This window comes from Mastigoproctus giganteus, chromosome 7, assembly GCF_048544385.1.
Source record: "Mastigoproctus giganteus isolate SK-2022 chromosome 7, ASM4854438v1, whole genome shotgun sequence".
In the NCBI taxonomy this organism is placed as follows: Eukaryota; Metazoa; Arthropoda; class Arachnida; order Uropygi; family Thelyphonidae; genus Mastigoproctus; species Mastigoproctus giganteus.
The window spans coordinates 45,212,554-45,229,077 of record NC_143581.1 but is presented as its reverse complement, the minus strand read 5'-3'; the positions used below and the strand labels follow the sequence as shown (position 1 = coordinate 45,229,077).

Sequence of the window (16,524 nt, the reverse complement as noted above, 5' to 3'; positions counted from 1 at the left end):
TTCTTCCGATTTTCACGTATCATTTAATTTTTTAATTGGTAAGGTAATAAAGGATAAATTTGTGCTTAATATATCTTTACTTTTATAGCCTGTGGATAATATTCCTTCTATTTTCTCTAATTAGAATTGCTGTTTAATACAATTAAAATTCAATTCACAAACGTGATCACAATGACCGGTGCTTACTACATATCGTATAGTGAACGGTACTTTACTATGGTGAGTTCGTCGTAACGTGATTTGATTGTACAATGAACTAATTGTAAAGGGGGGGGTCTTTGTATGTTTAACTATTTACGTGAAACTTCGGATGATTGGGGCAGCCGCTTAATCGGGCCAAAATGCACTAGTGTCCCAAATAACCGGAATGGACTGTATATGTTCACCAAATATTCATCTATAGATAGTAATATATGTTCACCAAATATTCATCTATAGATAGTAATATATGTTCACCAAATATTCATCTATTTTTTCTGGAAGGTACACAGCCTTCCTTTCTACACAAATTAATGAGATGACAAGAACAGCTACTACAACCAAATGCTTGGCCTCCTCTTTTAATACCTTTGCTATTTCTGTTTTTAAGCCTGCCATAATTAGCACATTATCAACACTAAACGCAGCCAGTTTTTTAAAAGGATCACAGATGCTTTTAGGTTGTTCAAAAAGACAAGTGTATTGTATCTTGTAGAGTAATCTTCCAATGTTAAAAGTGAGAGCATGCTGCTTTCAATTTTGTGTTTGATTTTTTTTTATTGAGAAAGTTGACCACAAAGAGATATAGCTTGGAACCCTTTTGATTATTGCCATCTGTAGCAATCAAAAATAGCACATTTTTCAGAGGGCATCACTACTTCTTGTTTCCCTATCTATACATGCCTGCCATTTATTTTTGTTCTACCACAACTATATCTTTTTTGCTATTTCATTATCCACAAAGATATTTCTGAACAATGAAACTAGATGATTGCAAAACTCAGTGAAAGATTATGTTCTATTATAAATGATACAAATAAACATTCATCAAATATGACAATATCTTTACTCAAAAATGCTACATTTCTTTCTATGCACTACATGTTTTCCTTGTGCTTATTTGTTTAAAAATAACTGATGACATCACTTTATGATGTGGTTACAAAGGAACTGGATGCAAAAAATAATTTTGATATCATATACTTGGATTTCAGGAAAGCTTTTGACACTGTTGTGCATGGAAGACTACTGTACAAATTGGAGCAGAATGGTATTAAGGGTAAGTTGATACAATGGATAAAAGGGTGGTTGAGTGGTAGAAGACAGAAGGTGGTAATCAATGGAAGCTGCTCTTCATGGACTAATGTTATTTGTAGAGTTCCAGAGGGTTCGGTATTGGGACGGCTGTTGTTTTGTATATTTATCAATGATATTGACGAAGGTATATCAGGCTAAATGTCGAAGTTTGCAGATGATACAAAGGTTGGCAGGGTTGTTAATGACAGTAATGGCAGTGTGCTACTGCAACAGGATCTAGGAAATTTGGGCAGATGGGCTGAGAAGTGGCAACTGAAGTTTAATGTTGACAAATGCAAAGTACTGCATATGGATAGAAGTAACTCCAGAGGAATGTACCAACTGTGTGGTAGAAAATTAAAAAGACCTGGGAGTAATTGTGCAGTCAGATATGAAGTTTTCGGAGCAGTGCAGACAGGCTGCCAGAGCAGGTCATGGGGCACTGTCAATAATATACAGGAATTTTGCTAGTAGGGGAAAAGGAGGTGATTATACCATTGTATAAGGCAATGGTCAAGCCACACCTTGAGTAATGCATACAGGTCTGGAGGCCTCATTTTATGAAGGATGTAGAGTTGCTTGAGTGAGTACAAAGAAGGGCAACAAGATTGGTGAGGGGAATGAAGGGGTCCTCTTACCAAAAAAAGCTTAAGTTCTGCAAATTGCAATGCCTGGAGACTAGGCACCTATGAGGTGATCTGAGTGAGGTATGTAAGGCCTTGAATGGGCATAAATTCAAATTGAGGAAAGATGGGTATAGAACAGATGTGAGAAAATTTGCTTTTAGCCAGTGGGTAGTTGGCTGCTGGAACAAGCTTCCGCCTGTCGTTGTGAAAATTGACAGCTTAAATAAATTCAAGGAGAAAATGGACAAACTTTTAGAGGGAATGGATGTGTGGATTTTTTTTTTTTTTTTTTTTTGGCTGATGCTAAATAAGCTTGCTTTCTTGCATCATATGCTTCTACTACTACTACTTACAACCAGATAAGCTCTCCCAAATACTGTCAGATGCTTTGATATTCACATAAAACTCTGGTTATTTGCCCCAAGTAGAGATGATTTATTTTTAAAATGTGTTAGAAATGAACTTCAAAATAATTTCAGGATGTGACAATCCAGAATTAACAAAGAAGCATCATAATTTGTTCTTAGTGTGATAACCATCTGTATTTTGAAAATTTTTTTCGTTTCCAAACGTTACCACATTGAAAAAGAACCAGTGATTTCACTACCATAATGAAAGAAACATTCTGTATTAAACAATTTGGAAACAAATTGTTTAATACAGAATGTATTAAATTCTGTTACCTTTCAAAAATCTTGTGATGACATCACAACTCGAAAAAATTGGACACAAACATTATTCTAATATAACTTAATTAGACAAAAATGTGTCCAGGAACTTTTTATAAACCTGTTTTCAAAAGGCATATAATTAAGATGGTACAGCTGGTTCTCATATACTTTTGCTTCAACCTATATAATTCCAGTTACGAATGATTGCAAAACAAAGGTTGTAGCTCTTTCATATTTTCCCACTTGTAACTTGTTCTACACATTGCATCTTGATCCAATTCTGGACTGTTGCAGACTTACTTTGTTAGATATAATAAAAGCAGATGTCACCAGTAGGAAGCAAATGTGAACATGGTGCTACAAATGAAAGATTTGGGCTTTCTTAGTAAAGCTCTCTTACCAATAGACATGCAATGCTGCCCTGGTTGTACTTCACTAGTACCACCATTTAAAAAAACTTATGAAGAGGACACGACCCCTTACTAAAATGGACTGTGAGTGCTATAGGTCTATGTGAGAGTTTTGATTTTCTTATTTCTAGGTTGTGTTTGATAATTTTGTTTAAAGCTGTAGTTGGAGCCTCCTATTATGATTTCCAATTTACTATTTTTAGTCTTTAGTACTTCTGCAATGCAATTCTATACTACTTTTTTTTTTTTTTTTAATGAAAACCCCAAACACAAGAGGTATTAGAACCTATAGTACTTAGTACCGTGCTTGGGTTGGAGGCTGAGAAGACGAAAGAAGATATTTGTTGACATTAGACTAAAACTTCTGCAGAGGTTGTTCCAGAAAACAGCAGTTGAATGAATAAACGAGGAAGATGAAAAAGTTCGTTCTGTGAATTTGAAGTTGGACAGTAAATGGATGTTGGCTGGTGGCGGCACGTGTTCAGAATGTTTTGAAAGAGAGAGCGGGAATTATAGAAGCCAATTCAGAAGAATTTGTAGAAAAGGCATGCAGCAGAAACAGTATGTCTATGAGACAGCGAGTGAAGAGACTCTGTTAAAGAGGAGTCATTAATTAACCTAACTGCCCTGTTCTGAATGGAATGCAAGAGGTTTTGGGGGCACTGCCCCAGATGTGGGAACAATATTCCATGGCAGGGCAGATTTGCGATTTGTACAGAGTGAACAGCTGTTTGGAAGAAAAGTAATGCCGAGAGTGAAAAAGAAATACAAGTTATTTAGATGCAGAGGATTTTTAGATGGCACAAGTACATTACAAATTACAATATTTGTAATGTGCTTGTGCCAAGAGAGATTAGAAGTCAGGGTAATCCCAAAGATATATCATTTTGCCTAGAAATCGGAGTGTCACCAAAGATAAGCATAGGAGTAGAAGAATCCTTTTTGCAAGATATAAGACAAGACTGAAGGAAGGAAGGACAAGACTTTTAGAAGGATGGAAATCAACTAAGTTGTCTTTGCCCAACTGGAGAATTATCTGGAGATCGACATTTAAGAAATTGTAGCAGATATTCGAGAAGTTGAAGCTGACTAAGCAGGGCAAGGTTTCTCAAAATGGAAAGTGGAATGCAATGTGCTATCATCAGCACAACTATGGATATTATTATTATTTTTATTATTATTATTAGCCGTATGGTGCAAGGAAGCCTAAAACTTATGCTGCACCAGCAAAAAAAAAATCCCTGAGTTATTCTCTTCTATAATGAACAGATATTCTTCTCCCCTTGGAAGGGGGCACAATTTCACAAGAAAATGATTTCTCCTGAGTGTGAACTAACAGGTGTTCTATCAGATGACTTGACTGTGTAAATACCTTGCCACATGTTTCACAAGAAAGGATAGGATTTCAAGTCAATGGAAGAAGGTCTTTAATATACAAGAGGAAAAGAGTGGGGGAAAGAACTGAACCTTGGAGGACAAAAGAATTAGTGGAGAAGTTAGAAGACAGAGAGTCATCTACCATCACCCTCAGTGAGCGATCAGAGAGAAAACTGGATAACCAATTACAAAAAACAGTTGGCAAACCATAAGATGGAAGCTTCTTTATAAGACTTTAGGCCAAACACGATCAAAAGCCTTTGAGATGTCAAGAGTAACTGCTTGTGTTTCACCAAACTTTTCCATTGAATTTGTCCATAAATGGGTAACATAAGCCAGAATATCACCAGTGGATCGACACTGACGGAATCCATAAAGACGATCATTGATCAGACAGAAGGTTTCTAGATAGTTTAAGAGTTGGTGGTTAATTGATTTCTTCATTACTTTAGAAAGAGTAGAAGTAATTGCAATGGGACAATAATTGGATGGGAGGGATTTGTCACCCTTTTTAGGAACTGGCTGGATATGAGCAAATTTCCAAGCAGAAGGAAAACACCTTTGGAATAAGAAAGTGAAAAAAGGCACAAAGAACAGAAGTAAGTTTAGGAGCACAGGTTTTGAGAACAAGAGGAGAAATACCATCAGGACCTGAAGCTTTCTTAGCATCAAGATTCGTCAAACTCCTTCTGACGGAAGACCACAGGAGGCATTGAATGTAGCATGTTGGAAATGGTGAGAGGTGTTTTACCAAGATGGTAAAACACCTATGGTGACTCTATTGTCAGGGAAACGGGGAACATGCTTTGTAAAAAGGATAGGTGGAACAGGACCAGGGTATGTCTGCCAGGGGCAAAGGTTGATGACGTTGTAGAGTGGATATCATCTTTTAAGGGCACAAAAGGTGATATAGTTGTACACGTTGGCACTAATGATATTAAGAGTAGGAGACCGGCAGAATTATTTAACAAGTACAGGTCGCTGTTGAAAAAAAAGCCGTGAATTAGGGTTGAATTTGAAAGTGTCTGCAATTCTGCCGAGACAAGATAGGAGGGAGAATATGATGAGAGCCTTGTCGATCAATTCGGCTCTGGAAATATTATGCAAGGCTCAAGGGGTAGAATTTTTTTCAGCCTGGTCTGTATTTATTAACAGGAGAGACTGCTTCTACAGGGATGGGATACACTTAAATAGAAAGGGTGCAAGAATATTTGCTGATGCTATCGAGGCAGTGTTAGGTGGGTCGGAAAACTGCTAGCTTGGGGGGGATACAAGTACTAATAGATTAACAGTAGCACTGGCAGAGGTGATAGTGATCCTTGCACTGCTTCTATTGGAATGAGCAGAAGCCTGGAAAACAAGATGCAGGATATTTCAGAGACTGCTGGGAGTCATTGCGGTACAAGTAAACATATGGGTTGTGTTAGGGTAGCTAAGAATAGGAACAGGTGCATGTATACTTGCATGTACACCAATGCTAGGAGTTTGGTAAATAAATTTGATGAATTTGAGGTATTGCACAAAGCATCAAAGGCGGATATTGTTGGGATATCAGAGACATGGTGTCACACACATATATAAGGAATAGAGAACTGGAATTTGGGGAGTACAATGTGTACAGGAAGGATAGACAGGATAGGAAGGTAGGAGGGGTTATGATATTGGTTAAGAAACACATAAAATCCAAGGAAGTGAAGCCAGTCGACATTGCTGGACAGTGCAGTGTCAAGTCAGTTTGGTGTGACATAAGCATTGGGAGATCAAAATTGAGAGTAGGAGTGTGCTATAGGCCTAATGACTCTGATGAGTATAATAAGAAACTGTACAGGGAAATAGAGTGGGCCAATAAATCAGAGAGTCTTATAATGGGGGATTTTAATTTCCCAGATATTGACTGGAATTTGTGGGTTGGTCACATATTAGCAAGGCTTTTGTGGATTTATTGGATGATTGTTTTCTACATCAGCATGTTCAGGAGGCAACTAGAGGGAGTAATACTCTTGATTTGATTATCAGTAGTGATTCTTCATGCATTAAGAATCTGCAGATAAAGGAACCACTAGGTGGCAGGGATCACAGTGTGCCGAAGTGGGATTTACTCAAAGAGCTAACTACCATCAGGGATAAAGGGAAGGGTTATTGCTTTTGTAAAGGCGACTACGATGGTCTGAGACAGTATTTAAATTCTATACAGTGGGACCAACTGATGATGTTACCAACAGCAAATGCAAAATAGGAAGCATTCAAAGAACCTATCTTGGAAGCTACTAGGCTTAACACACCAACTAAGAAATATTGTTCAAGGTTTAGGCCTAAATGAATGTCAGATGAACTAATGAGACATATGGCAGAGAAGAAAAATGCATGGGATACATATAAATTAACAGATTTGATAATAGAGAGCTATTAAGTGCTCAATAATTCCTATATTCTATTATTAAATTATGAATCAACAGGGATTACCTTTATTTTAGATATAGGAAGCTTCTTTTCCAACTCTCCTAGTCCAACTCGCTAATAATTCTTGGGGAAGGCGATATCAATTTTGCAAGACATGTGGGACATCTTCCCCATTGTCAGAACCGTAGTGTTCAGACCGTGCGGTTGATTCATTATATAAATTAACACGTGACACAGAAGCCTATGATAGATATAAGTTGATCTGTAACAAAGTTACAAAGGAGGTTAGGCAGGCGAAGGCAGATTACGAGAAATCTTTTGCAAGGGATGCAAAGAAAAACAGCAAAGAGTTCTTTACTTACGTAAACTCTAGAAGGAAGGGGATGAATCAGATTGGTCCACTTGATATCGATGGTTCAACTGTTGATGATCCTGCTCAGTAGGTAACAAACTAAATGAATATTTTGCATCGACATTCACACATGAGGAGTTATTCAGCGAGGGGAATGCCAGAGGTGTATTCAACTCTGGCAGTAAGCCAGATAATCTTGTGATAACTGAGAGTAAAGAGGAGGAGAAATTGTTGAAGATAAACACAAGAAAGGCAATTGGGGTGGATGGGATCTATCCAGTTATATTAAAGGAGGCAGCAAAGGAAGTAAGCAAACCCTTAGCCATAATTATGAGAGCTTCCTTGGACTCGGGGGAGGTACCCATAGACTGGAGATGTGTAAATGTGACCACAATTCACAAAGGAGGATCAAAGGCTGACACAAGTAATTACAGACCTCTGAGTTTAACTTCTGTTCCAGGAAAATTAATGGAGGCACTGGTTAAAGAAGCAATGCAGGATCATCTAGACAAGACTTCAGTTATAGCTCAGACACAGCATGGTTTTGTTAAGGGGAAGTCTTGCCTAACCAATTTGATTGGATACTATGATGCAGTCACAAAAGAACTGGATGCAGGGAATAACTTTGATATTATATACTTGGATCCTAGAAAGGCTTTTGATACTGTTGCACATGGAAGACTGCTGCACAAATTGGAGCAGTGTGACATTGGAGGCAAATTGCTGCAATGGATAAAGGGGTGGTTGAGGGGGAGAAGACAGAGTGGTAATCAATGGACACTGCTCATCGTGGACTAATGTTATTAGTGGAGTCCCTCAGGGTTCAGTGTTGTGTCCATTATTGTTTTCTGTATTTATAAATAAAATTGATGATGGTATATCAAGCTTAATGTTCAAGTTTGCAGACAATACAAATGTTGGCAGGGCTGTTAAGGACACTACTGATGCTATACTGCTGCAACAGGATCTGGAAAGGTTGAGCAGATGGGCTGAGAGGTGGCAAATGAAGTTTAACATTGACAAATGTAAAGTACTACATATGGGAATAAGCAACCCCAGAGCAACGTATCAACTCTGTGGTACTACACTGACAGTGGTAGAGAACGAAAAGGACCTAGAGGTAATTGTGCACGCAGATATGAAGTTCTCTGAGCAGTGCAGATGGGCTGCAAGAGTAGCTCATGGTGTCTTGTTAATGATATACAGGAATTTTTCTAGCAGGGATAAGGAGGTGATTATTCCCTTGTATAAGGCAATGGTCAGGCCACACCTTGAGTACTGTATACAGGTCTGGAAGCCTCGTTTCAAGAAGGTTGAAGAGCTGCTGGAACGAGTACAGAGAAGGGCAACAAGATTAGTGAATGGAACAAAGGGTTGCTCTTACGAAGAAAGGCTTAAGTTTTGCAAATTACAGTGTCTGTAGACTAGGCACCGGCGAGGTGATCTGATAGAGGTGTTAAAGCCTTGAATGGTTTGAGCATGCTCAATGCTGATGGGATTCTTCCTCTTGCTCAGAATAATCACCTGGGAGGGCATAAATTCAAATTGAGGAAAGACAGATGTAGGATAGATGTGCGGAAATTTGCCTTTAGCCAGTGGGTAGTTGGTTGGTGGAACAGACTTCCATCCCTTGTTGTCGAAGTTGATAGCCTAAATAAATTTAAGGCTCAGCTGGACATGTATTTCGAACGAACGGAGGGGTGAAGTGGAAGTGGTTTTTTTTTTTTTTTTTTTTTTAAGGCTGATGCTGCATAAGCTTGCTTTCTTGCATCATATGCTCTACTAATGCTAAGATCATTAATACATGAGTTGGAAGAAAAATGGGATGCTAGCAGGTCAGCTTTAACCTTGGGTGAAGTGACAACAGAAGGACTACTCACTTCGTCTGTGTACTTAGAAGGGTTGTTTATAAGAACAAGATCAAGCGTGTTGGCTATATGGTTAGGACTGTCCAGTATTCTTGTAAGTAAATGAACAATCTGTGCAAGGTAATTAGTAATTGCAAAAGCCTCAGCAACTCGACCAGCTGGATCAGTGTGACTAGAAAAGAGAAGCCAGTTGGAGTCGTGAACATTAAAATCACCAAGGAAAATTACCTCACTGTTAGGAAAGTTGGACTGGAAAAAGTCAAGTTGCAAAGAGAGGAAGTCAAAGAGCTCCAAGTGATTAGTGGAGTTGGGAGAATGGTAGAGACAACAGATGAATCTGACAGAATGAGGTAGAGAGAATTTAAAGCAGAGAATATTGAGACGAGGAGATTCCAAATTATGAAGTCTCTGACAGGGAATATTGGAATGGAGATATGCACAAGTACCACCTTTGAGGCAAAAGGAATCATACAGCAAATAATTTTGGCAACTGAGATAAGCAGTAGTTGAATCAACCAATAACTGAGATTCTGTCAGAAAACATACATGGGGTTTGGCAAACTGCAAGTGGAAATGGACATCATTGAGATTACACTTGAGACCACGTATATTTGTGAAATGAACTAGGAAGTGTTTAGGAAGTTTAGATCTTTTTACAGATAAGCTTACTCTATTAGTTTGACAGTTCATGGTGTATTCAATAATAAGAAAAATTGGAAATGGATATGGCATACACATGGTAAGAATATATTCAGATCCTTGACATAACATGGCCTCAACAATGCCTCCCCACATACACACTACTCTGACTCCCTCCAGCCACTATCTGGCAGAGTATAGGTAGCAAGATTATACACTAGCCGATCCAGAAGCCTCCTAAACAGTTAATATGTTTGGTCTGGTGTACTATCTAGCAGACGGCTTGCAAACACCATTTTAGAGCTGTACCCTCGAAATGTAAGGCAGATTGGATCTCACCATGATGTTCATCATAGCCTCAAAAGTCATCAGTCATACTGCATGATGGAAGAGATGGGGAAGAGTTGACCGGAACTTAACTCTGGAGATTAAACATGGGTTCAATCACTTCAAGCCTCCAATAAGCAAAGTGGTGGTATTGCACTGGTTGATGAGAGTCATCTACCCCCTAGTACTGCCTGGTAACACAGAGGGCTGGCATTCCTCCATATGGTGTGGACGCCACACCTTGACCCCTGCTTACATTGGTTCACACCTGGGTGGTCACCCACAGTGTGCTTGTGCATGGAGTTATACCCAGGATTACTAACAGTCCCACCATCGTGAAGCTGCAAGCAGAGAATTTGGCTGTCACAGACTGTCCGAACTTCACCGAAATTGGTTCCACTTGACTTGAATGTCACCCGAATATCAGTTCCATCAGCATTTTAGACTCCCAGGTAGCAAGTACAGCTTGTCTGGTATATCTGAGAGAATGTCTGTGACAACCTCAAGGACCAGCTGATATACTGCTGATAGTACAGATAAAGTATACATTCTGGAGGATCGATGGCCTTTTTTCAATGTTGAAAGGAATACAAATGAGCTGGAAATCAAACCTAAATACTGCTGATTGTGAGATTATATGGTGAACTCATCAAAACTGAGTTATGAGCAGTTGATTAAAAATATTAATCTTCTATATGGAGAAGTCCGGGAACTGGAATGGATAAGAGAAAGTTCTATCTTCCTCCAATGTTTAGGATGCCCTGCAGAGGAAATACTGTGGTCGAAATAAACAGACAAGGTTACAGTAAACCTTACTGCTGCCTCTGAATGTTTAGCTATGTTGAATTGAAGGGGAAGAGGAAGAGTTGTTTTCAATTACAGAATATGATCCATTACTACTTCGTACTTACAACGTGCCCAAGAGAGTTCTGGAAGACAGATGTGAGGTATGGCTCTAAACAGTATGTACTGTAGATATTTTGCCTAAATGGATGTTATTCAGGTTTTTTTTTAATTCTGATTTTCAGAGAATAACTGAAATAGCTAGTATATACTGGTTAATCTTGAAAGGAATAATAGAACTAGTAATCACAACCAAAGAGCTCTCTTTATAAGTAATGAATAGATTGTTGGTGTTCAAAATGCCCATTTTATAATCTCTCTTTCTCATAACATTGTTAAACAGTTTTATACAGCAAATCCTGCCTTTCTAACCACAGAATCTTGTACCAAAACAACAAGAAGCAACTTTAAAAGGCTGATCATAAGATACAATTTTACATTATCTAGAATTGCCCCAGGCCATTACATTTAATTTAATATCATTATGCAATAATATCTTGTACCTAGCAATTTTTAGTTAATTTGTATTCCTTCTGCCATAAAGGAATAATTGCAAATTGTCTGAAATTTGTGCTCGCAGCAGGACAGAATAAAGTGTCCTTTTAATGTACGATTTTTTTTATTCTTCTGCCTGAAATTAGTAAAATACCTTTTTGATGACTACCAGTTACAACTTAATGATCGTGGAAATGCTTCTTTTAGGAAAACTAACATGATTTTGCTTTTTCCTGCTTAGTTATCAGTTCCCATGTTGCAGCACTAAGATATATGCATATGAGTGTTCACTATACACAAAACTTTTTATGTATATTTATTTTAGAAAATATTATCAATGAATTATCAGTTATCACAATGAAATAAAAAAAAAATTACCTCACACATTTCTTAATAATAAAAAACACATCATCCAGCATACTCGAGGTTGGTGAGCTATCTTCGATTATATCCATACTAATAGCCTGATAGGGAAAATACAATAAATGTACAATAAATAAAACAGGGTACATTTCTGGTAGAAATTTATTTAATTTGAAGGGTACAACATGCAAATGATTCCATAACTTAATTTTTTTTTTTTTTTACAATTGATAAGTGTTCTGTGTGAGCATACACATCCAACTAAGAGTAAAGTACTTCCCTGATATTACAATCTACAGATATTTCGCATTAGCATTAGCATTAGTAGAGGCATATGATGCAAGAAAGCAAGCTTATGCAGCATCAGCCAAAAAAAAAAAATAAATAAATAAATAATAAATAATTAAAAAATAACCACTTCCACTTCACCCCTCTGTTCGTTCAAAATACCTGTCCAGCTGAGCCTTAAACTTATTTAGGCTATCAACTTCCACGACAAGGGAGGGAAGTCTGTTCCACCAACCAACCACCCGCTGGCTAAAGGCAAATTTCCTCACGTCTATCCTACATATGTCCTTCCTCAATTTGAATTTATGCCCTCTCAGGTGATTATTCTGAGCAAGAGGAAGAATCCCATCAGCATTGAGCATGCTCAAACCATTCAAGGCTTTATACACCTCTATCAGATCACCTCGCTGGTGCCTAGTCTCCAGACACTAATTTGCAAAACTTAAGCCTTTCTTCGTAAGAGCACCCCTTTGTTCCATTCACTAATCTTGTTGCCCTTCTCTGTACTCGTTCCAGCATCTCTACATCTTTCTTGAAATGAGGCCTCCAGATCTGTATACAGTACTCTAGGTGTAGCCTGACCATTGCCTTATACAAGGGAATAATCACCTCCTTATCCCTGCTAGAAAAATTCCTATATATCATCGACAATACACCATGAGCTACCCTTACAGCCCGTCTGCACTGCTCAGAAAACTTCATATCTGCCTGCACAACCACCCCCAGGTCCCTTTCATTCTCTACCACTGTCAGTGTAGTATGGCTACTTTACACTTGTCAGTGTAGTACCACAGAGTTGATACGTTGCTCTGGGGTTGCTGTTTCCCATATGCAGTACTTTACATTTGTCAATGTTAAACTTCATTTGCCACCTCTCAGCCCATCTGCTCAACCTTTCCAGATCCTGTTGCAGTAGCATAGTGTCAGTAGTGTCCTTGACAACCCTGCCAACCTTCGTATCGTCTGCAAACTTCGACATTAAGCTTGATATACCATCATCAATATCATTTATAAATACAGAAAACAATAATGGACCCAATACTGAACCCCGAGGGACTCCACTAATAACATTAGTCCACGATGAGCAGTGTCCATTGATTACCACTCTCTGTCTTCTCCCCCTCAACCACCCCTTTATCCATAGCAGCAATTTGCCTCCAATGCAACGCTGCTCCAATTTGTGCAGCAGTCTTCCATGTGCAACAGTATCAAAAGCCTTTCTAAGATCCAAGTATATAATATCAAAGTTATTCCCTGCATCCAGTTCTTTTGTGACTGCATCATAGTATCCAATCAAATTGGTCAGGCAAGACTTCCCCTTAACAAAACCATGCTGTGTCTGAGCTATAACTGAAGTCTTGTCTAGATGATCCTGCAGTGCTTCTTTAACCAGTGCCTCCATTAATTTTCCGGGAACAGAAGTTAAACTAACAGGTCTACAATTACTTGTATCGCCCTTTGATCCTCCTTTGTGAATTGGGGTCACATCTGCACATCTCCAGTCCATGGGTACTTCCCCTGAGTCCAAGGAAGCTCTCATAATTATGGCTAAGGGTTTGCTTACTTCCTTTGCTGCCTCCTTTAATATAACTGGATAGATCCCATCCACCCCAGGTTCCTTTCTTGTATTTATCTTCAACAATTTCTCCTCCACTTTACTCTCAGTTATTACAAGATTCTCTAGCTTACAGCCAGAGTTGAATACACCTCTGGCATTCCCCTCGCTGAATAAATCCTCATGTGTGAATGTCGATGCAAAACATTCATTTAGTTTGTTAGCTACCTGAGCAGGATCATCAACAGTTGAACCATCGATATCAAGTGGATCAATCTGATTCATCCCCTTCCTTCTAGAGTTTACATAAGTAAAGAACTCTTTGCTGTTTTTCTTTGCATCCCTTGCCAAAGATTTCTTGTAATCTGCCTTCGCCTGCCTAACCTCCTTTGTAACTTGGTTACAGATCAACTTGTATCTATCATAGGCTTCTGTGTCACGTGTTAATTTGTATGTATCCCATGCATTTTTCTTCTCTGCCATATGTCTCATTAGTTCATCTGACATCCACTTAGGCCTAAACCTTGAACAATATTTCTTAGTTGGTATGTACATCTAGTAGCTTCCAAGATAAGTTCTTTGAATGCTTCCCATTTTGAATTTGTTGTTGGCAACATCATCAGTTGGTCCCACTGTATAGAATTTAAATACTGTCTCAGTCCATTGTAGTCGCCTTTACGAAAGCAATAACCCTTCCCTTTACCCCTAATGGTAGTTACCTCTTTGAGTAAATCCCACTTCAGCACACTGTGATCACTGCCACCTAGTGGTTTATTTACCTGCAGATTCTTAATGCATGAAGAATCACTACTGATAATCAAATCAAGAGTATTACTCCCTCTAGTTGCCTCCCGAACATGCTGATGTAGAAAACAATCATCCAATAAATCCACAAAAGCCTTGCTAGTGTGTGAGTGACCAGCCCCCAAATTCCAGTCAATATCTGGGAAATTAAAATCCCCCATTATAAGAGACTCTGATTTACTGGCCCACTCTATTTCCCTGTACAGTTTCTTATTATACTCATCAGAGTCATTAGGCCTATAGCACACTCCTACTCTCAATTTTGATCTCCCAATGCTTATGTCACACCAAACTGACTTGACACTGCACTGTCCAGCAATGTCGACTGGCTTCACTTCCTTGGATTTTATGTATTTCTTAACTAATAGCATAACCCCTCCTCCCTTCCTATCCTGTCTATCCTTTCTGTAGACATTGTACTCCCAAATTCCAGTTCTGCATTCCTTATATCTGTGTGACACCACGTCTCTGAAATCCCCACAATATCTGCCTTTGATGTTTTGAGCAATACCTCAAATTCATCAAATTTATTTACCAAACTCCTAGCATTGGTGTACACGCAAGTATACATGCACCTGTTCTTTTTCTTAGATACCCTAACACAACCCATGTGTTTATTTGTACCCCAATGATTCCCAGTAGTCTCTGAAATATCCTGAATATTATTTTCCAGGCTGCGGCTCATTCCAATAGAAGCAGTGCAAGAATCACTTTCACCTCTGCCAGTGGCTACTGTTAATCTATTAGTCCTTGTATCCCCCCAATCTAGCAGTTTTCCGACCCACCTAACACTGCCTCGATAGCATCAGCAAACATTCTTGCACCCTTTCTATTTAAGTGTATCCCATCCCTGTAGAAGCAGTCTCTCCTGTTAACAAGTACAGACCAGGATGAAAAAAATTCTACCCCTTGAGCCTTGCACAATCTTTCCAGGGCCGAATTGATCGACAGGGTTCTCATCATATACTCCCTCCTATCGTGTCTGGGCAGAATTGCAGACACTTTCAAATTCAACCCTAATTCTAAGTTGGTTGTGGTCTGTAACTTGCAGAGTTGACATAACCCAATCTTCTAATTCCTGCAGTGCAAGTAGCAATGGAGCACATATATGTAGCTTTGTGCAATCATAAAAATTTTCATCTACTTCAACCATTTAGATTATTTCATATAAAAGTTGAAAATGGCACACCTTGTCATCCTCAGTGAGTGTGTTATTTTCTTGCAGTAGTTGGATTTAATAATTTCATCCTTATATGCTTTCAAGGATTTGCCACACTGTACTTTGTGATATTTGCAATTCCTCATTTGCACATGCAACAGATTTCCTAGGACTGCATAGGAACATCTGTGTTAAAAAGATTAACAACTGCTTTGCTAGGTGTAGGACCTGCACTGCTTTTTCCTTTAAATAGGCAATCAGTATATACAGCTGGTATAAAAATTTCTCTAAAAACTGTTCATTGTAAATAGCCTAAAGGGCCAGCAGTATCTCTCTAAAAGATGTGGATAAATTTTGCTGTACAGCTGAACTGTGCTTCATGGAATCACTGCACTTTGTTTCCCTAACAGTCTAATATTCTGGAAAAACAGCCTAGCACTTCTGAGTACAACCTCAGTTTCACATTTAAAAAAAAAATTCTTTCTGAGTTTCAGAACTGTTTGTATGTTGCATCTTTTGAATTAGAAGGATGGTTATTGCAGAATAAATTGTTTACATTTTGTAAAATGCTAAGAAAGACCCTATATATAAAAAAAATAATGATTATTGTAAATAAAATTTGGTTTAAAATATAACTGTTATTATATTTAAAATATAGCTGTTACTATAAGAATTAAAGAAATTTACTGCAAGTATTTATATGTTATACATATAAGTAATTCTTATATTGAATGATAAGGTTAGTTCTTTATTGTATGTTCAAGAAAATACAACTTTATCTAATATTTTAACTTATATGCAAAAAAAAAAAAAAAAAACCTAAATCTCTGTCTCAGCTGCATGGACTTATTTTTAAATATTAGTATAAAACTGTAATTAGCATTACAGTCTTAGCGTAGGAAATATTTAAAAATAAACTTAAATCTCCATCAGCCAAGTTTATTAAACAAAACATTTTAATTTAAACATTTTATATAAATATACTTAAACCATTTTATATAAGTATAAGTATACTTAAACAATACTGAAATATAATCTCTAAATGTGTCACAGGCTATAGCCATTCATCTTC

General features: G+C 38.0%; 1 protein-coding gene across 2 annotated transcripts in view; it reads right to left on the bottom strand.

Annotated features, from left to right (window-relative positions):
• The window catches only part of Cog4 (conserved oligomeric Golgi complex subunit 4), a 182,687-nt gene that overhangs the window by 96,399 nt on the left and 69,764 nt on the right, over positions 1–16,524 (bottom strand). For both annotated transcript variants that reach the window (XM_090376878.1, XM_090376879.1), the window contains exon 13: positions 11,662–11,747. In XM_090376878.1, coding sequence (XP_090233004.1) covers positions 11,662–11,747 — 86 coding nt within the window. The remainder of the gene's footprint in view (positions 1–11,661; positions 11,748–16,524) is intronic.